This window comes from Eleginops maclovinus, chromosome 22 (assembly GCF_036324505.1).
Source record: "Eleginops maclovinus isolate JMC-PN-2008 ecotype Puerto Natales chromosome 22, JC_Emac_rtc_rv5, whole genome shotgun sequence".
Lineage (NCBI taxonomy): Eukaryota > Metazoa > Chordata > Actinopteri > Perciformes > Eleginopidae > Eleginops > Eleginops maclovinus.
The window spans coordinates 12,095,223-12,116,174 of NC_086370.1; the positions used below are offsets into that span (position 1 = coordinate 12,095,223).

The 20,952-nt window shown below is 40.4% G+C and overlaps 1 protein-coding gene across 1 annotated transcript in view; it reads right to left on the reverse strand.

The window, feature by feature from the left end:
• Positions 1-347: 347 nt before the first annotated feature.
• The window catches only part of LOC134858958 (collagen alpha-1(XIX) chain), an 88,761-nt gene continuing 68,156 nt past the window's right edge, over positions 348-20,952 (reverse strand). The window contains exons 35-54 of the mRNA XM_063875201.1: positions 18,755-18,859; positions 18,523-18,576; positions 18,005-18,058; positions 16,446-16,499; positions 16,242-16,295; positions 15,872-15,916; positions 14,780-14,830; positions 14,595-14,630; positions 13,627-13,653; positions 12,473-12,526; positions 11,460-11,504; positions 11,100-11,144; positions 10,939-11,001; positions 10,478-10,513; positions 8,985-9,029; positions 8,445-8,579; positions 7,550-7,616; positions 7,320-7,457; positions 4,032-4,109; positions 348-831 (exon numbers count right to left, since the gene is read on the reverse strand). Coding sequence (XP_063731271.1) covers positions 731-831; positions 4,032-4,109; positions 7,320-7,457; positions 7,550-7,616; positions 8,445-8,579; positions 8,985-9,029; positions 10,478-10,513; positions 10,939-11,001; positions 11,100-11,144; positions 11,460-11,504; positions 12,473-12,526; positions 13,627-13,653; positions 14,595-14,630; positions 14,780-14,830; positions 15,872-15,916; positions 16,242-16,295; positions 16,446-16,499; positions 18,005-18,058; positions 18,523-18,576; positions 18,755-18,859 — 1,287 coding nt within the window. The 3' untranslated portion in view covers positions 348-730. The remainder of the gene's footprint in view (positions 832-4,031; positions 4,110-7,319; positions 7,458-7,549; positions 7,617-8,444; positions 8,580-8,984; positions 9,030-10,477; positions 10,514-10,938; positions 11,002-11,099; positions 11,145-11,459; positions 11,505-12,472; positions 12,527-13,626; positions 13,654-14,594; positions 14,631-14,779; positions 14,831-15,871; positions 15,917-16,241; positions 16,296-16,445; positions 16,500-18,004; positions 18,059-18,522; positions 18,577-18,754; positions 18,860-20,952) is intronic.

Below are 20,952 nucleotides of genomic sequence, written 5' to 3' on the forward strand. Positions count from 1 at the left end.
GAACATCCATGCTACATTTACTACAATAAGTACCCTCTTTAAAAACATTCTTGAATAATACGCTTGAAATAAATAATTTCCATATCCGACGCATCTGCTGCACTTTGGTTGCATAAGGAGCTTCAAAAATCTGTTATTTTCTCACACCTCCACATAAAACAAGTTCATTCATTCAGCTAATCTCTTTCTCGCTTGCACACACACACGCACGCGCACACACACACACACACACACACACACACACACACACACACACACACACACACACACACACACACACACACACACACACACACACACACACACACACACACACACACACACACACACACACACACACACACACACACACACTTGAGATGTACCTTCTGCCAGCACATTGGCTTATCTGAATAAGAACAGAAGAGTGAAAAGGCATGCCCATTAAGGAGGCAAACAAATAATTATTAAGATCATTTTTTCAGACAGAACTGATGAAACAGAGTCATTTCATGGTCTTGAAATACATAATGAGAGTTGACAAGGAATGCATCACAGTAGGGGATGTGAAAACAAGAAGTACAGGATTGCAGAAAAAAACAAAAGAAGGTTTTTCTATCCAATTTAAAACAAACCCAACAAGAACAAGAAAAATCCTGACTGCATCCCAAAGTTATTGTAACGTGAACAAAAGAGGTCACTTGTAGGTCCGGAGCTTGACGTTAGCTTTCCAATCGGCGCTCCGCTGGGCTCACAGGGATGGAAATAGGCAGTCACCTGGGTCACATTTCCCAGGAGGTCCACGGGGCCCCGGAGAGCCAGGAGGGCCTTGAGTAGTGATCCCAGGAGGGCCTGGACAGAGAATTAGACATTAATAATTCCTGCGCCGGGCTGCACTTTATCATCGTTCTATGGGGTGACACACTGTGTGGAAATACACAGGAATATTTCATAATTCGAGAAGGCCACAGTATACATCCACTGCAGATATTTCTACTAAAGCTAGACCAATAAATCAGGGTGATGTATCCGCTGATATTAGCTCTTTGCATGAATATCTTTATGGGTATGTCTTGTTGGATGATTAACAAGAAATTGACACAATTATAAAAAACATTACGGCCACCAGAGAGCACTGATGAGTTGATGGGTACTCATTGTACAGGCAGTTAATCATCTGCATTTGTATTGGTGAAATCATATTGTGAAAATGTCTAACTGATTTGGTAATAAACACAAAGTGTATATTATTGAAGTGTATATATAAAGTGTAAGAAGATGTTTCATAAAAGCGATTCAATCAGGCAAACAACATTTTCTGTGTTTTACATCATTCTAAATTTCATATCTAGAATATAATAATATAGATCTGTAATGTCAATTTTATTTATACTTTTTTACTTTTCATAAACTGCAACAAAAACAATGTTAAATTAATGATTTGAATACAACCTTTAAAAAACTCAATCTGTTTTTGACAGTATTAAAGTATCTTAACCAAGTAGTAAAACACACTTTTAATTGCAGTAAACATATATATAGGATGATTCACTGGATGTGATTTTGTATACATTAGTCCGATCTATACTGGAAAAGCCTTCTGACATTTGGTATGATAATAATCCTTCTCTATATTCTGCTTTACCATTATTATTTTACTTTACTTCAACAGCAATGTCTAACACATGCAATATGTTTCAGGGTATCTCATTTAAAATGACTAAATTCTTTATTTCGCTGTAACGGCAATGAAGGACAGAGAAAGTACATTTCCTCTTTCTCCATTATGATGTCATCACTGCACAGATGAGACATTAGTGTCTCATGTTACTTAGCAACGGCTTGCTGAAGTGACAAAGCTTCATTGTCGTACAAACGCAAGGACCAGCGATGGTATTTTCTTTGTGACACGTCTCTAGAAGTTTATAAAACCCCTCCATGTCCATTACAGTACATCAGTCACAGCTCGGAAAGGGCCTCCTCTGCTCTTCATACAGAACAAATCGTGGGTACAGCCTTGTCCTTTTCCTCCCTCTGGAAACACAACTTGCCCTTTCCCTCACCGCCACATCCATCTCCTGCTTAACTGCTCTCACACTAAACTCTCCTCAGTACTGTGCTGGTTTGGGCTGTCACCACCAGAGCAAAGGCGCTAAATCGTTATCTAAAATGTTTAGGGTAACACGTTCTTTGACGCCCATTTCGATATTTAATTATTCCACAAAGTATGGTGCATTAAAATCTATCTAACTTACACTTATACACTCATAAACACTTAGAGTGCTTTAAAACAACCAACATCAAACATTTTATAATAACTTGAAAGTATCATAAAGCTTCATTATTGTCACAAAATCATGTTTAAAATACATTGCAATGTGACTAAAAGTAATTCAATGTGGTCATTTGTTATCATAAATAAAGTTATTACTGTATAATAAATATACGTATTACAAGTCACCTTTAGTATAATGCTTTAAAATGTGCTATTACTGGTGTTGTAAGGCATAGTTAACATTCATCAGCATGATGATAATAAAAGTCTGTTAATATAACACTGTTAGAAGTATGGTATTAACCTGCATTGGTTATATTTTTGCTTATATATTTAGCACATAGCTCATTTATGAATTCTGCACCATCAACGTCTATCTGTTAAAAAGTGAAAAACAGTGACAGTGAAAAATGACAGGAAATATGGACATTGTGGTCACCCCTGCAAATATTACATCGTGTTCCCACTGAAACACAGTATAATCTCCCTGTATGTGACTTGTAGGTCTTCCTGCACCTGTAGTGAAAACTGCTCTATGTGACCAGGGGTACGAGTTGTCAATCCTGATGCCCGGGTGACCGGAAGTTTGGTTGCTAGAATTTTTCTTCTGCTGTACAGGGACTACAGTTACTGCCCAGGGAGAACCGACGCAGTGGCCCGGCACATTCCTACCGGCAGTTTATTAAACTTTATGACTCTTTCCAAGATGTGAACACAGTCGAAGTCTAACCCCAGCAGCTGTGCCGAAGGTGCTTGCTATCACTGTGCGCCCCTGGAGATAATGTCTTTCAACAGCCTAGATTTGTCCTCTCCAGAGGAGCCACAGAAGGAAAAAAAACTTTGCCCCACACATGCATTATGCACTGATGTAGTTGGATAAGTGACTTTAGGTTCAGTGATATACTCCTGCTGTCAAAGGACTGACGTCAAGGCTCCGTCGGGGTATGGGGAATTATTTTTTAGTTCACGGGAGCAGGGGACAAGCCGACATCTTGGGTCGTGTTAGGAGAAACTTTTGCTCGGCACATAAGGCTGAGCTTTAGCATTACATTACTCTGTCTCTGCAGCATTTTGTCCTCTGTTGTGTTCCCACTCGTGCCACAGACCTTTTACGAAAGGAAAAGCCATCTGAGAGTTGCTTTTATCTCCAACATGCTGAGATTCGACATGAAGGCTGAAATAGATTTGAGCTTTGAGACTTGACACAACTGACGTTTACCGAGTAACACTTCATGTCCCTCTTTTCAGTAGGTAGGGAACTTAATAAACCCAGATGTGGAGGAGACAGGGACATCAATGCAGCGTTGGTCATTCAGTGACAAATGGGGTGAAATCGAAGCACACCAGAAGGGCAGGGAAGTACTTTCTGAAGTTTTACTGGTCTATGGCTTATTGTAAATGAGTGAGGAAGTGGCAGTAAAAACATATCTTGACATATTAGAGCAGATACAGAGCAACTTTGGCATCCAATATCTCTCCTTTTATCTCATTGTTGGTCTTCACAAACTCCTGAGGTAAACATCTCTTTAAAGCAGCATTTCAATTGTCCAGTTTCTGTATCAAAATGATTCAGCCTTCACTAGACAAACAGTCATTTAGACCTTTGTTAACATATACATATTGATGGTCCGCTTTAAGGTATAGCTTTATCAATGTTGGTTAGAAGGTCTCCAATGGAAAGCAACTTGAAACACAATCCCTTGCATCAGTCCTTGCTACCTGTAAGAAAATATACTAATGACATCAATTTTAGTGTAGAAACTAAGATGTCTCTTACCTGGTGGCCCCGTGGCTCCTGGATCTCCTGGTAACCCCAGACCAAGCTGACCCCGTTCTCCTTTCTGCCCCCTGTACCCTGAGGACAGACACAACACTCTGGCTGAGCACAGATACTGCCAAAATCAAGTGTACGGTGTTGTGTTTACGGAGCGCAGAGTCACAGTTAGTGAGATAAGTCCAAATGCCCAAACATGTTATTAAACAACTTTTGGAGACTGTAAAATCTTTGTATCTTCCCAGGGACTTCTACAGACTGGCTTCTTGATCATATAACTATTAACAATACGTTTGCAATGTCCAGCATCAAGCCTGCACTTATTTTGAGAACCATTGCTTTGATAGTTGATGTAGGAATCCCAGTTTCAATCCCAGCCTTTTGAATAATGAAAGACCTACTGATATCCTGTCAAAATAGAAATCATCAAACAAGCCATCTGAACATTAGCGTCCCATTGAAAGACGCGTGGCGGGCTTGTACGGCTCTCTGGCAACAATACGGCCGCCAGCACAAGTCTTTGAAGAAGAACAGAGCGAAGAGGCTTTTTTTTTCAATCAAAGGTCAGATATGTTGCTTATTAAAGGCATTCAGAAAGCTCTACCATTGAACAACAAACAGATGCAAAAAAACCATCATATCTAATTATTACAATAGAAGTCATTTAACAGGAGGATAAATATGATCATTAATCTTTTTGACCAAAGAGAGAAAAGCTCATTTATCTCATTTTAAAATGCTTTCTGCTATGCTAATTTGCTTCTGCATGATTACCTCCAAGATGAAATAACACAAGGACATGCTTAAAGAAATGATGATGAGTAAAAGAAATCAAATCAAAGCATTTACATTAATCTTCAAGGCCAGCAAGTGCGTGGTTTAGAACAATGAGCACACAAAGATGTTATTGAAAGGCCTTCTCACTCACTCCATGCTAGGCTGCTGAGTCTTTGCAGTACAAAACAAGCAGCATACCAAGTAAGAATTTCAGGGGCTGGGAAAATATTTCCCCATGAGGCACTTAAAGTAATGGAGTCTCAGGACCAGCGGTTGCATGGAGTGCATCAGAAACATTGACAGGAGTATCAAGCATCGCACCGCCTGGCCCAAAGGGGAAACGCTTCGACGCATACATGTCGGAGGAAATCTCAGAAAAAAGGCTTATGAATGCTCCGAAACAGAGTCTCAAAAGAGAGGGGCTATCCACACATTGCCACAATAATGAGACTTCTTTCAACACTCACAGAGCCTGGGGCATTCATTCAGGGAGGAGACGATCCATGAAGAAAAGAGCACTGTACCTTAAGCTAAAAAATACTGAATAGCACGCTGCAGTGCAATAGGCTTGGGTGGCACGCCGGATTGGTGCACTCTGATAAATCGAACACTCCACACTGCGTCTGCACTTGGTTGAAAACATTTTCGGCACTCGGGCACTAATGGACAAAATGCGTTAATAGAAAATATTATTACAAGAGAGTGGTTCTTCATGCTTGATTGATAGGATTGCAGTGCTGCACCTGTTGTACACTGTTGTGAACAGCATTAACAGCAGCATCTATTTATTCTGCCATGCCAGGCCTTACAAAAGGAAAGGGAAAAAAACACCTTTCTTTGAGCAGCTGCTCCTTCAAAGGCCATTTACTGCGGGATGTTTACTGATATTTCCAAATTGTACAGGACAAAGCATTGCACCTCCAAAACACAGAGTTTACAGCCAGATATAAGGAAAAAAACCCACTTATTTCAGTATTTATACATAAACAGAACACACTAAAATACAAAATCAAACAAAAAAAGAATGTTAAAACAACCAAAATAATTTATGAAATTCACTTAAATACAAAGGACTTACGGAGTGAACTTTCTCCTTACGATCTCAAATGTAAAACATGAATATAGAATGATAAACGAGCAATAACATAGGAAAAGGGGAAAAAAACAAGAATACATTTTGCTTTTCAGCATGCGTCCCTATGGGTGTTCTTTAACAGCTTGAGACTTTCACCCATGTGAAGTCAAACCAAGAGGAAAAAAAAAAGGAACTCAACAGAGGGGTTATTTTTCTCCATAAACAATTCACTTTGGCATATTGGAGAATAAGTCAAGTTGGATTTTTCAGAGAAGCACAGTCTCCAGCCGAGGATGACGAGAAATAATGAGGAAATATTACCCCAAACTCTCTCCCCAGCTGAGTGGAGGCACAAGTCAACAAAGAAAAAATTAGGGAAGTTGTTGAATTTTTGATTTATCAAGGGAAAAAAACTTTCCTCTTTGTTTTCAATACATATTTATTGCAAAGCTGCATCACGGATCACCTATAAAACACTCTTTGGAAGCTTTAAAAAAATAAAACAAGCTGAATGAAATCATGACGTGTAATGCAAAAGGCATTATCACAGCACACATATTTATAGTCCAGTAGTCGCCTACTTTAACTGCATTATTCATTGATAAAAGCAGCATTTTATATCATAGCAGTGAGTTAAAGTGTACATGGTGTTGAATAATGTGAGGTAGATACATAGCTTAAGGAGAAAAAGGACAATGCAGTTGTGCTTTTGATCTGCACCGACAACGTAACACATTCCTTTTAAAGTTAAGACACCGAAGTTCTGATGCGAACAAAGTACTATTCTAAGCGAGTTTGAGGTATAAAGCCTGACCAGCAAACCATTAGTGTTGTAGCAGTCAGAAAGTCTGATAAAGAACGTCCACCCTCTTTCCTGACTATGCTACTTTTCTACTTTAGAAGCTTTCTTCCCCGGAGTGAGGTATCAATACTGGGGCTCTTTCCTGTCCACATTGATAATGCTTTCTCTTATTCACAGCCAATTCTTCGTTTGTCTTCATATTTCCCAGAGAGCCGCTGTGCACCACACTCCGGGCCTTTCCTCTGCTTACCGCCCCTCAGTCTGCATTGATAAACGGGTTTAAGCAAGAGAGAAATACCCATGAATCCCCAAAATACAAACCTTTATTGGTAGCCCCCACCCAATTCCAGCCTCAATGTTTCACCGTAACTCTTTAAACACAGAAAAAGAAACTGAAGGATGTTGCAGTTCACTATTTCCTGCTGGCTTTGAATATGTGTGGTGCACTCAGTGGTGAATGAAACACCAATAAGGCGTGAACGTGTTTCGTGCTAAAAACTATCAAAGGGTTACTGTAAGTGTCTGCGATGGTTCAGAGCAATCAAAGGTTAAACGTTATTTTCATTTCAACAGAAGTGGTTATCTCTCTGAGTTGATGTTAACACCAGCAGTTCAGTTTGGCAGCCTGAACTCTTACCATGAGGACCCGGAGGTCCGGGCTCTCCTGGTGTTCCGGGTAATCCGTCCGTTCCAGGAGGTCCTGGAGGCCCGTGGACTTGTGAAGCCAAGATGCCCGCAGGTGTCTTCTGTTGCGCGGCAGAGCTCGATAGCTTCTCTACAAGGTACCAAAATGAAACAACTCACATTCAAAACGTGGAAATCATGGAATAAAAATTATGGAACGTTTTCGTTCGGGAGAATTTGTACCTTCAAAGACCTTTAATACTTCATTTCTGATGAGCATTTTGAGTTCTTCAATGAAGCCGGGATCACCCTGTGCGTGTAGGGGAGAAGAATACAAACGTCTTTCATTCAAAATTAACAGGCAGCATGAAAATTCAATTGACTTCTATCTCAGCACAAAAAACATTGAAACCAGAGGAAAGGTTATTTCTGAAATTTCTCTTTTCTAACTACTCAGTGAAATCCCCCCCTTGCATTGTAATATCACATCTGTGCCTTAAATCCAGCTAGAAAGAAAATGGATTGAGCCTGGGAATATGAAATTAGGTATTATGAGTCTATAAACAGACTTCCAGGTGTCACTCTCTGTCCAATTCTGTAGTAAAGCCCTCAACTACAGATATAAAGACTGGATTCTCATCTGCATGCCTCTTTTAACAAGGCGAATATAGTGTTTAACAATATATGACTCTAAAAAGCAGTTTGAGCATTGCAGAGCAAACAACAGGGGATTTGGACCTCTAATATATCCAAACAGATTCAATCTCTTGTGTTATATAACAGTTGTGACTGCGTTCAGTATGTGTAAAATGTCTGTGACACACGGAGGTGTTTTTACTGCTCTGCGGAGCTCCAGGCACGCCCACATATCTGTCTTTCTCTCTGTCTCCATCTCTCTCCCTCTCTGACCTTCTGTTGCGCCTGCATGAGGAGTGGGAAGCGCTGAGCAGAAAGAGAACAGCAGCCTCCCCAACAAAGCCTTGTTTGATGTTTCACACAAAAATATGTAGCTGCACCATTCCTTCCATAAGAAACTGAACTAGTTTCGCAAGCTCAGGGAGGAAGTAGGCTGACTGAGGTTTTAATCATCTACAGGGAAAGATAGTGTGTGTTTGATCAAAGTTATCTGATACCTTACCAAGAGATGAACTTTCTCAAATTGTCCTGGAGCGCCAGAATCTCCTTTTTGTCCTGATGGTCCAACCGGGCCAGGATCTCCAAATCGCCCCCTCTCGCCTTGAACACCTCTTTCTCCAGGAATACCGGGGTCACCCTGCAGTAGAGAAGTCCAGACATGTCTCAGCTGACTCATCCACGACTGTATCACTTAACATGCGGTCCACACCAACCGATTTCTCCTAATGTGTTCAGCTGGTCACCTGTCCTGAGGTGCGGTTGCCAACTATAAAGCTAAAAGCCTCATTTTGCATCGTCTATTTGCAATAGATTACTGCGTGAGTGTGACGGAGTGCTTTAATTTAGCCGTGCAAATAAAATAGGAAACTGCACTGAGCGTTACATGCCTTTATCTAGTGCTTACGTGCTTCTGCGGATTAGTCATATTTGTGCTGAAGTGAAGGCTTTCATTACTATTCATCGCAACATTTTTTTTGTGCATTAAAGTGTGAGTCATGACAACAGCAACACTTTTTAGGAAAACAGGGATGATGCTACTTACACGCTCTCCTTTGGATCCTCTGTCTCCTCCTGTACCTGTAACTCCCTTAGGAGAAAAGCAGAGGAAACATAGTTTTGTCACAAAGAAGATAACATCTAAATAATTGGGAAAGTAAAGTTTGCTGACCCTAAAGCTTCTCTCACACAGCAGAGATTTATATTATTTAAACCCATCGTATTGGCATATTCCTCATATCTACCATAATATTTGCAGAATTGCCTGTTCTGTTGCCTGAAGAAAAAACTTTGAGCAAGCTTTTCCGGAATTACTTGACTTTGAGAAATGTATACTTTTCAGATGACTGTGCATTGATTGCTTCTCAGTCAGCTCAGGTATATTGCTTGTGTAAAATCTCCCTGTAAGAGTGTTTCACCTTCTGCAATGTCACGGCTTCTCTGCATCGCTCCTGCTTTCCCACCGGCTGCCTCTACTGTGTGGAGGAGCTGGCAGAGAAAAGTACCTGTCTCTGGCTTCATGTCACAACATCCTGTGTCTTCCAATCCTTCCCTGTCACTCCTCATTGCTTCCCTTTACGGTGCTCACAGCAATACCCCTGGGAGCGTCTTTGTATCAATTTCCTGCTGAATTATGGGAGCCATGCAAAAGACAATCTGGCATGATGTGGTTTTAAAACGGGCATCTCTCTGTGATGCTGTTCTCCCCTGCCTGCTTTAATCTGTGCTACTCTGTATTCCCCAATGCCTTAAAAGGAGGCTTAAATCTATCATCTTGCCCACTGAAATGTGCTTCCATGAGCATTACATTAAACCTCAAAGCAATGTGCAATGAGTCTCGGTAGAAGGGGGAAAGCCACCTGCTAGATGGCACTGTTGCCCCACGGAAAAATGAAACACTAATGCAGGAAAACAGGATAAAAGTCCATAAGGGTTTTATGCAATGCTGAGATTCTGGTGGAAGAATACAAACTAATAGTAATAAGCAAACAATGAACTGTTGGGGTTGTCATTAAAGGGAAAACCGATCTTCTAAATCAGACAGCAAAACAGTAATTCTCAAACCAGTTTTCTATTGGACTGTATAATGGGTTAGTAATGGCTACTCAGGGCGAATATGTTCTGCATGCTGTGAGCCCATTCTGTGTGATTATGAAGTAAAACGTTTATAATATGTTTGATGAACTACCTAAAAGCAGACATCGCCGCAGTATTTGTTTCTATTTTTGCCAGGTTCATCAGGCAGGAAAATGCATATTTAATCTAAGTGTCTGCTTCCCTCTTTTACGATCATTTTATCATTGCCTAAAAGCATTAGCTGTATAATTAGGTTAAAAAGACCAAAAGTCAACAAAGCTTTGAATCTGCAGGATTTTATTCCGTTTTTTATCCTTAAAATCTCGAATATGCAAATAGCTTTCATGCACTCAGGATGCTGTAGCTTGAGGGGGATAAAAATCTGCTGAGCCAACTTTCTGTAGCTAGGCGGATGTAAAGCACTGTCTATAAGGGGATTTGAAACATGTTCACACAACTCACCTTTTCTCCAGGAGTTCCATCTTTTCCAGGTCTACCCTGCTCAAGGAGTGAAACACAAACAAAGACATTTTGTATTAGCCCCCACCTTCGATTGGATCAGCACTGTTGCACTCCTAGTAATCTCCACAGTTAATGAGATATCTCAACCAAGGGATAATGATCCTGATTGCTGTGCGAACACTGTTCCATTGTATGCTTACAGGGAAAATTACAGAAACCATCTCTGATGGTAATTACACGGAGGATTGCAATCACCTACCGGACAAGTGATCGCCAACATACAAATCTATCCATATTGTCCCGGAATCATGCTCTCTTTTCTCTCATATACTGCTATAATGACCTGCTAAAACAGCAGCGTGTTATTTAAGCTACGGCTTTGACGTAAGTCTCGTCATCATTGAGCAAGTGATTATATAGGGAATAGGGAAGAGCAAAAATAAATTATATAGCATCCTTACAAGAACACCTTGGGGTCCCTCAGGCCCTGGGAATCCTGTCTCTCCGAGCGGCCCCCTCTCACCCTGCAGAAGAACAGAGACAGCCAATGTGTCAGTCGGCAGTGACAAAGGAATGACGCATGGATTGACAGCTCAAAGAGAGTAAGAAGGCTGAGGCTCACCGACTCTCCTGGGATCCCTGGCTCTCCACGAGGGCCGGGCTTCCCCTGTCAATCACAACACAGGAAGAGAACAGACGTGTTTGACAGGTCCTCAATGTTGTCATATCTACAGCACCACTGCAGCTTCACAATATACCAACAAGTGTACTATAGCTTCACAGTAAATCCAGGGAACACATTATGGGTCTACGTATATGCCAGTTTCAAGCGGTGTTGTGTTAAGGGACTTCTGTTTTGATGGTTGTTATTCTATGGGCTTTATGAAACTTGTTGCCAGCAGCGGACTGAAACAACACAGATGATACGTCAACAAGGAGAGTGAGTCAGTGCAAATTAATTAGAAGAAGAGAAAAAACTCACTGAAGGACCTATCATCCCAGATGGACCAGGCAAACCAATATCGCCCTGAGGGAGAGATAGATAGATGACATACACATACCATAAAGTATACACATAAATCAACATAGACACAGACACTGGTGTCAGAAACGGCCATAAACATGTTTATAACGGATGCTCCTGGACTCCTCAAACAAATGCCATGAAAAGGCTTCATCCTTAAAAACTATACTAAGAAAATTCACTAATTGGGAGTTATGACTAACAACCTCCTTATGAACTTCAGACTTAGTTTGGTATTTTAAAAGAGCAAACATTTGACGGTATTTCCATAACACCTAAATGGTCATTCAATATTTTGGGAAATGAATTGAGTCCTGTTTTCTACATCACACCCATATTGCATGATAATTTCACCCATACTACACTGATACTACAACCCTATTTAACCCATATTACACTGTTATTACATCCATATTACACATTTAGACACCCCTATAACACCCATGCAACACCAATATTCCACTTATTACACCGCAATTACAGTGTTATTACACCCATTTCACATAACATGGAAACAGCCTGTCAAAGATGTATCCCCTAGGGTACAGAAACCATTTAAGGGTTAAATACAGATTTAGACGTTGTCTTGGTGAGAATGTAGGGGTGCATTAAGAATAATGCGTCCAGTTCATTGTGCAGACTTAACTATGACATTAAGCGTTACTTTGCTGTGGTATTATGTGCAGTTAATAAGTCTAAACCTGAAATTCCCATAATCATTTTCTGTACTGATTATAAACATAATTATATTCCCTTAAGTTGACTTATACCAGGAACCCTTAATGTTTCTCAGGTTCATACTGGAAGCTCCTACTTTTTGTTCTTTTAGCTGAATATCTAATTTAAGAAACATAAACTCTTCAAATGCTCTGTAATGAGAATAAAGTACAGAGAAAGCACTTTGCCTCACTTTGTAATCAGGTTAGGTCAAAGCAGATAAAATGCTTCTCTGAGTCGATACTGTTGCTTACCTTGGCACCTGGTAGCCCTTCAAGCCCGGGTAATCCCATGGCACCTGGTTCCCCCTGTGAGAAAAAAACACACCACACACTGCGTCAAGACAAAAATAAAAAGACTCCTGATTTATGCTATTTCTGTCTTACAGTCCTCAATAAGGAATTGAGTTTGGTGCTGAGCTTACTCGCAGGGAATATCATGAGGCAAACATTACGCATAAACAAGCAAATATAGATCAAAGCTACATACAAGCAATACAATTCAATTCAGCAGGAGCCAAGACATTTCCACCATTTTTGATTTTCTCAGTGACGTATTAATATTACCTTTCGTGTGTCAATTTGAAGATAAGCTTAAAAGGAAAACCCTGCAAACTAAGTGTATTATTATAGATGCTCTATGACATGTAGTGTCACACTGTAGACTATAGATTTGGTAGGAAAAAGAGCCCCATTAGGCAATCACAATCAGACTGGCTTTCTGCACTATAAATAGACACCAATTCCCAGTGTTGGAGCAAATGGTGGCCTCTCTCTACCTCATCTTGCTCGGGCTGCCATGGAGAAATGCCATTACACAGAGAAGAGGGGCAACCGGTTCTGACATAGACGGATTGTGCAGGTAATTGTCACACATGTAGATTGTCATGAATAAGCGAGTGCGACTAAGAGGAGAGTGGGCCAGCCAGAGGATCAGCTGTGAGACGGATTGGGGCAATTCCACCACAGCACTGGAGCCGCTCACACAATTTATTAAAATGTCAAATTAGCATCCTGGTGAAAAATCACTGTGCAACGAAACAATAAAAAATGCAATTGGCCCCGCGAGAATAAAGAATTCAAGTTAATGGCAGACGCGTGGAATTGTTTCCATGTCTGCGTGGACGGTTTTCAGGCATCAGGCATCGGTGTGGGGGGAAGGACAGGACAAGTTCCCACTGGCAAGACAATATGGTACAACAGTTTCATATTTGCAGGAGGCATGATCATTTCCCGCTGTGTGTTGGAGCTCTACTGAGAGTGGTTAAGTGCTCAGGCTTGAGGGTGTATTGACTTTTGCGGAGAACCACAGAGACAATGATAGAAAGCTACTGGAAACCCTGATTGTTTTTTGGGCAGCACTAAACATTTCACAAAAACATATTCCAGAATAAAAAGTTTTAACTCACTGCAACTCCTTCATCTCCTTTGGGACCCTGAAAAGAGAGGAAAATAAAAAAAAGACAATACTCCGATGAATGCAAGATCAGTTACCACCATCCAAATCATCAATATAGGCTACAGTATGTCAGGGTCATACAATTTGTAGCAGACATTATTGCTACTCTTATCTCACCATTTCCGTCTGTACATCATGCTAACATCATAATGACACTGGTGAGACTGAGGTCTCTCTCAAACAGGATTTAAAATGATCAGAATGATAAAATCCAGTCTTGTTATGCTTTACAGATATTAGTAAGGCATGTTTTAAAGCAATTCAGTGTTTTTCTGCATTAAAACAAGAAAGAAAAGATGATACATGTAGCCCTGGCTCCTCTTAACACTGATGAAGATGCTCTCTTATTGTCTGCTCCAGGGGAGCTGTTGGGCTGTGATAGATGCAGTTCAGGGAGAAGCAGACTCAAGATTGAGCTATGGTTCATGTGCATTGTGCACCGGGGATATTGAAGTGTCTATTTTTTTGTCACTGCCTTTAGTGTTCGTTGTGCTGGATGGATCCCTGCAGGGCCAGTGAATGAACGTCTCCCAGGAGACTGGACAAGATTACAAACTGCCTGATAAGGCAGAGCAGGGGGAGCTGATAAGCAAATCGTCTCACTTCAGCTCGGCACTGTGCGGAGCAACTGAATGTCTGAGTCCATTCTGCATGTCGATGATTATTGTGTATCCTGGGGCGGGTCAGAAACACCTGTTTGGGAGTCAGGACGCTTCTTGGCCTTCACCAACAACCAGCTCTCATTGAACACGATTGAGTGTGATAGTGCCTCAGTAGCTGAGATAACACTGTAGGGCCAGTCAAATTATTTGTTATTCAGCTCTCACCGGCTCATACAGTATCAGTGTGCCTGTGTGCTAACTCCTCCGCAGCACACTGTAAAGGATTTGCTTCAGGCATAACAATGATTATGCTTACCGGAGCACCAGGAGCTCCCAAAATAGCTCCACCGCTCTGAAAGACATGTTTTTCCTTTGTTATGACTATTTCAAAAATAGAGTCAAACACAATTTAACCCAGACACAGACTCTTTCTTTTGCTAAATGATTGAACTATGACATGCAACAACAGATCATAACGAGAGCCATTTGAAAAGTCTGTACCTGCAGCTTGTACAGACTGCTCATCCCATTGCCCTCCACGTAAGGTACACCCTGAAACACAACAAAAGTAAATTACACATCTCTTCTAAGCAACTCTACTCACTGCTCTGTGAGTTTTAGGCACCAAGTTTATTTACAGAAAGCTGTACAGTAGGTCTGGAGCAGTTATACTCTGTTAAGCTCTTAAAAGCTACATGAGAGAGATCAATAGCTCATTTGGCGAAAACACAAAGAGAGGGACGGAGTGGGTGAGAGAGTGAAGAGTGAAAGGAAGACGAAAAACAGAGAACAGTAGACCTAATAATCCTTGTGCCACTTTTAATTCAGAAAACCAGAGTATTTACGCAACACAAAAGAGCACACTGATTAGAAGAGATGTGGCTATGAGAACTAGATAATGTAGTGTTCTTGGGTAGAGTGGAACATAAAGAGTGTTTTTCCCATGATAGATTGGTAGAGGACAGTTATAGTAAATGTAGAAGGAGTCAAGGTTCTCATTTGGAAGCAAGCGGATGCCTATGCCCTTTTCAGGCCACTGAGCCATCCCCTGTCCTCCCAGAGAGCAGTTTATGAGACCAGGGTGTGGGGGGGGCACGGCAGGTTCAAGGGGACGGCTGATGAATTATAGATCTGCCTTTGAAAGTGCTTACACACTGGCCTTTTAAAGGGTACAGGCATGATTCTATGCCAGTGAGCAGATCCTTACAATTTCCTCGTCGTTGTGCTTGTTTGTCAGTTATGTTTTCCTTAGTACAGTAAATACTGTTGAACTGAGCAAAAATATAACTGCACTGATGGTCATTTCTGTAGGAAGAGATGCCAAGGCAACGCTTTGGCTCTAACCTTTACTCAATCATCGGTTTGGAGAGTGCTGAGAAAAGCAAGATGATTAAATGTTTTCAATGTGCCAAGTGTACTGAATAGATGGCTTTAGGCTGTAACCTTGAAAATAAAGAAGGATAGTTTGAGCAACAAAAAAACAATAAGATTTATTTGCATGTACATGTTACGTGAAATAGAATCTATGACCTTTATGGAAGTTTTGAGTGTTTTTAAAACTATCTTACTCTTCATTAGGAAGGAGCAACTTACCGGTGGCCCTGGAAGGCCTGGTATGCCCTGGATTCCGTCATTTCCCTGTCAAATAACACAGGAAATGTTAACTATATACATGTGGCAATGGAAATATTTATAGCAGTCCCTCTAATTGAATCTAATGATATGGAATCTCATAAGCCAACCCTGAGAATAATAAATCTAGCAAAGAATCCCTGAATTATAAAGTCATTTAAAGAATTTATATATTTTTCATCTTTATTTCAGAAAGTCATTTTGCCAATCAATCTTTAAAATGAATGATGGCTACATTTGTTTACTTAATCATTGAAATATTTTGCATGCAAACTGGCAAACATAGTCATATATTGTACACATTTGATGCTTAAAGAGTAAAACAACTTACTCTTTCTCCTTTTCCGCCTTGTGGCCCCAATGGTCCAGGTCTACCCATAAGCCCCTGCAAACAGAACAGCATCACGTTTTAAGGGTTAACCGCCGAAATAGGACTTACACATGTCGAGATAAAGACTTTGAACTATGTACTTTGTGTCATGAAATGGAATAGATATTGTGTAAACTTTGAACTCATAAAGGACGGGCTTCTTACCGGAGACCCTGTTCGACCGGTCACTCCAGGAAGTCCTGGTGTTCCTGAAAGCCCCTGTAGGAGACATTGTTGATCGACATTTTTATAATACTTACATAGGCTATCAGGTGATGTGGGCACTTGGCCAAGCTGTATTACTAAAGATTAAACTAAACTTAAAGAGTAAAATGTCATTTAATGGTTGTAAGGTGTTGACGCCTGGTAGCTAGGAATCAATGAGCAACAACAATCAGATGAAACTAGAAAAGTAAAGAGGCAGATCTCCGCCTGGTGTATCTCTATCTACCTAACCATGATGAGTTTAATCTCACTCAATGTTCCCTGCTGGCTCATTTAAAGTCAATGACACAAATGGGGATCTATTCATCATGTTCAGGTTTAGTGGATCATCACAATTCAGATATTTAATAAACCTACAGATGTTCTGGTTTTAAAATGAGACCAAATGTTTGTATGGGTGACTGTTAGACGGCCAGTGAAAAGTAGAGGGGAGTCAGGAGTCAATTACAGGAAGAAATAGTCAATAAAATAGGTTCAAAATAACTGTTAATTAACTCAACTACTAGAGATTCTTGATCAAACTGTGATAAATGAGCCAAAAAAAAGGAGGCTGATGGGTCCAGTAACATGCAGCATTAACTGTGGACAGAAACACCAAAAGATACACACACACACACACACATGCTCACATAGAGCGAACACATCAACTCAACATTTACCCCAAAGGCTTACGCCTGGCGCAGATAATAATACGCCACATAGAGCATGCAAGTATACTGTAGAGAATGACTGAAAACATGTTTCTATTCACTGCAATGACTACTGGGACGATGTTCACATTTTCTTATCTTCATAGCACCTTTTGATACGCAGAGGCTGTGAAATGTTCCATTGTCTACAGCTGAACCTCCATGCATTTGTATACTGTAGATATATCAACCCTGCACTGTTGTTTTTTTTTAAAGATGACAATGCACATGTTTCTATCAATTATTTATTTTATGATAGAACATATAAGAAAAACAGGGCCATAAAAACATGTTTTTATTGAACCTCTATAAACAAGTCTTCCTGGTCTTGAAAATCTCCTACCATCGCAGTTCAATGCTGAAAGTTGACCTATGTAATGCTTCTCTTCAGCTCATATCCTCTTAATGCTGTGAGTGCTTTGTTTTTTAATTAACACACACACACACACACACACACACACACACACACACACACACACACACACACACACACACACACACACACACACACACACACACACACACACACACACACACACACACACACAAACACACACTCACACACACACGGGGGCAGGCTGCGTTCTTTGTAAAGTAGCTCCTTGGAGTGCAAGAGATAGGGCAGAGTGCACACGCAGCACCGAGCAGAGCTTTTGATAGCATCTTTTGAAAACACACTTTCAGAGTAGACGGGCTTTAAGAGGAGGCAGTACACTCTTTTGAAACACCTAACTTTCAATGTCACAGTGACTTCCGGCTGGTTATAAAACTACCGGATCCATTTGGATTTCTTAAACTTTTTTCACTTACCTCATCACCTTTATCTCCAGTGGGGCCTGGGAACCCTCTCTCTCCTTTCACTCCCTGCAGGCAGGCAGAATCAATGAGGGAGGACGTTTTTTACCAAAAATAAAAAAGGCCTAAAACTACGGGCTGATGGGTGTAAACTTCAAAATGTCTTTTCCCTTCCTACAGCGTGAAAATAATCTAGCTGGTTTCACCATGGTAGAACACTGTATCCATAGCAACAACTTCTGCAGCGAGCATGGGCACATACAGAATAATACAGGTTGTAGAACAGCTGGTTATGCTCCCCCAGTTATTCTAAAAGGTGATTCATGAAGCGCGTATGTCAATGTAAATCTCTATAGATTCAATTTACGCACAATTCCGTAAACAAAATCACATAATGAGGCCATTAGCGTTACAGATTTGTTTGCCATGCAGAGGAACTGAATAATTCATTTAGATCCGCACAAACAATTAGTTGAAAAAAATGTGCTTTGATATCTTCTGAGTGTCTTCTTATCTGATATCGCCTCGCCTACCTTTGGGCCTTCTTTCCCAGGGTTACCCATGGGCCCTCTTACACCAGGATCCCCCTGTTTAAGATAGACAGACACAATTAATATGGGTGTAAGCACACATGCTCTTAAATTATTCAATAAGCATCCCCGAGAGTACATTTAACAAGTGTCATGTAATGCACAGTACGGTGGTCAGATTAACATGTACAGCATCTGTTCTCGATTGCCTGCCACGCTGATGAGTTACTTGTACCTTTTCTCCCACCAAGCCTTCTACTCCTTGCGCTCCATTGGACCCCTTCTCTCCCTTCTGCCCAGGAAGCCCTGGGACTCTCGTCTGGCACACACTGCAGGCATTCTGCCATCGCAAGCAAAGCAGGAAGCAAAAAGTGGTGGCACAGATAAGATTTCATCAGGGAAAGCTGGAGCAGTGCATTTTCGCCCTTTATTATGTCACATCCCCTGGGGGGAGGACAAGACCCCAACTGACACAAAGCGTTCTCTAAATGTCTGTAGAGCAGAATAATGTGAACCCACCAAGAGTGTCTCTCGTCTCGGTGAGGGGTGAACTTTGTCAAACTCATTGACTGTGACATTTAGGTGAGAATCTTAAATATCATTGTCCCTAATCCAGTCTAGATATAGGCACTGGAAATCCAGGAAAAAGCTATGAGCTCTAAGCTGGAGGGAGGCAGCAGAAACAGCTTCAGTGCACCATTAAAGTGCTGCATTAAAAAGAAGCTGAGTGTGAAATATAAAACGGGAAATAATCTGTATAGGCTTGTCATTTCATTAACCTCCAAAAGTACAAGAAAATGCTCTATAAAACCAATCAAACAAATAGGGAAGGCATCTTATTATCAAATATAAAAAATTAGCTGAGCATGTTCATTTTTGTCTCAGCAAGTTACTAAAACCACTTATTAGATTGCCATTCAGCAATTGTAGAGAAAGCATTCACAAAGGACTGGAATAAAGTAATGGATAAAAGAAAATTATTCTGAGGGTGGGCATTTAATCCTTTCAATAATGAGTTATTAAATACAATTATATAAATGTTCATGTTGATTTGCATAACATATTAAAAACTGAAAAGTTCTGTCCTTCAAGTCACCTGATGAGTGTAAGTGATTTACCTGCTCTGATAAAATAGGAAAGACAGAACGCATTGGTGATGTCCATGGATTTTGTTGCAAAATGGCCATCATGAAAAGTAACGGCCACAAAAGAATCTCAGGTAATAAAAACCGAAGGCTGAAAAGTGTTTCACATTACGTTTGGCCTGGCAGTCCCTGTGCAAATTCTGGATTTGGTCAGTGATTGATGAGAAAAATTAGGTGTAATAGCCTTTCAAAGTGAGAAAATGAAGATATAAGGTGCGGGTCTGGTGGTTTGGAACAGGGTTTCGTTCAGGTCTTTGGTAAGCATGTGTAAGTTTCTTATAAAATGCTTTAACGTTTGGTAATTGGAGGTGAAAGTTTAAGCGACAAGGGAAATCTACTGGAGGAAATTAAATTAAAGGTTTTAGAAGTAAGAGAAGTGAGAGCAATTCTCAAGAGTTTATTTGGGTTTTGGAATAGAGTATTTCAAACAGTGTTGAATACCAGCTTTCATCGTGGTTACTCTCCATAAACGAATACTTCAGAGACCAAAGTGTGCTGCCAGATTTAAGATTATTATTGCATTTGTTAAGCCATCTTTTTTTTGTTTATTGCCAACACGAAAACAATCACCATTAGCATTCTTATGAATTTAATTGTGACATAAGAGCAATGCATGATTTAGCGTTTGTGTTTTTATGCACTGGTTAGTGTTAGACTGTATTTGGAACAATTTTTAAATCGGACATGTAGTTAGTGCTGCCCCATTAACACTGATGAGTGCTTTACTATCGTTGTGCAGTTTTCTTCCCCTAAATTATGTATTTAGGTGTTTGTGTTTTTTTGTGCATTTTATAATTAACACCAATTTAAACTTTCCTCACATACTGTAATCTTTTTTGCACTCTGCATGACGGCCGTGAAATGAACTAATAAGCAATCCCTTATCACTCTTCATATGGTGGGAGGAAAATTGCCACGTAAGCATTGTCTCTGCATATCTAACTATAGTATATTTGCATATCTGCAGAGGAGTTGAACGTCTTTCTGATAAAGTAATCTCTATATTACAGTGTTTTGCATGCAATATTGACATTATTTAACTGACTTATTAAACAAGATGTCACACTGTATGTCACCACTGTGCACCTGTGGTGAATTAGTAAGCCTGTTTTCTTTCATACTTCTCTCAGTCATCCTGATGGAGGCACTCGAGGGCTTTAGCTGTCTCTCTTAACTGACAGCATCAATACCTATAGTACTATTTCAAATAATGGAACATGTTGATTTAAAACCACTAACTCAGGCCAGTGTTAGCATGTTGTTGGTTATAAATAGCTATAATTATCAT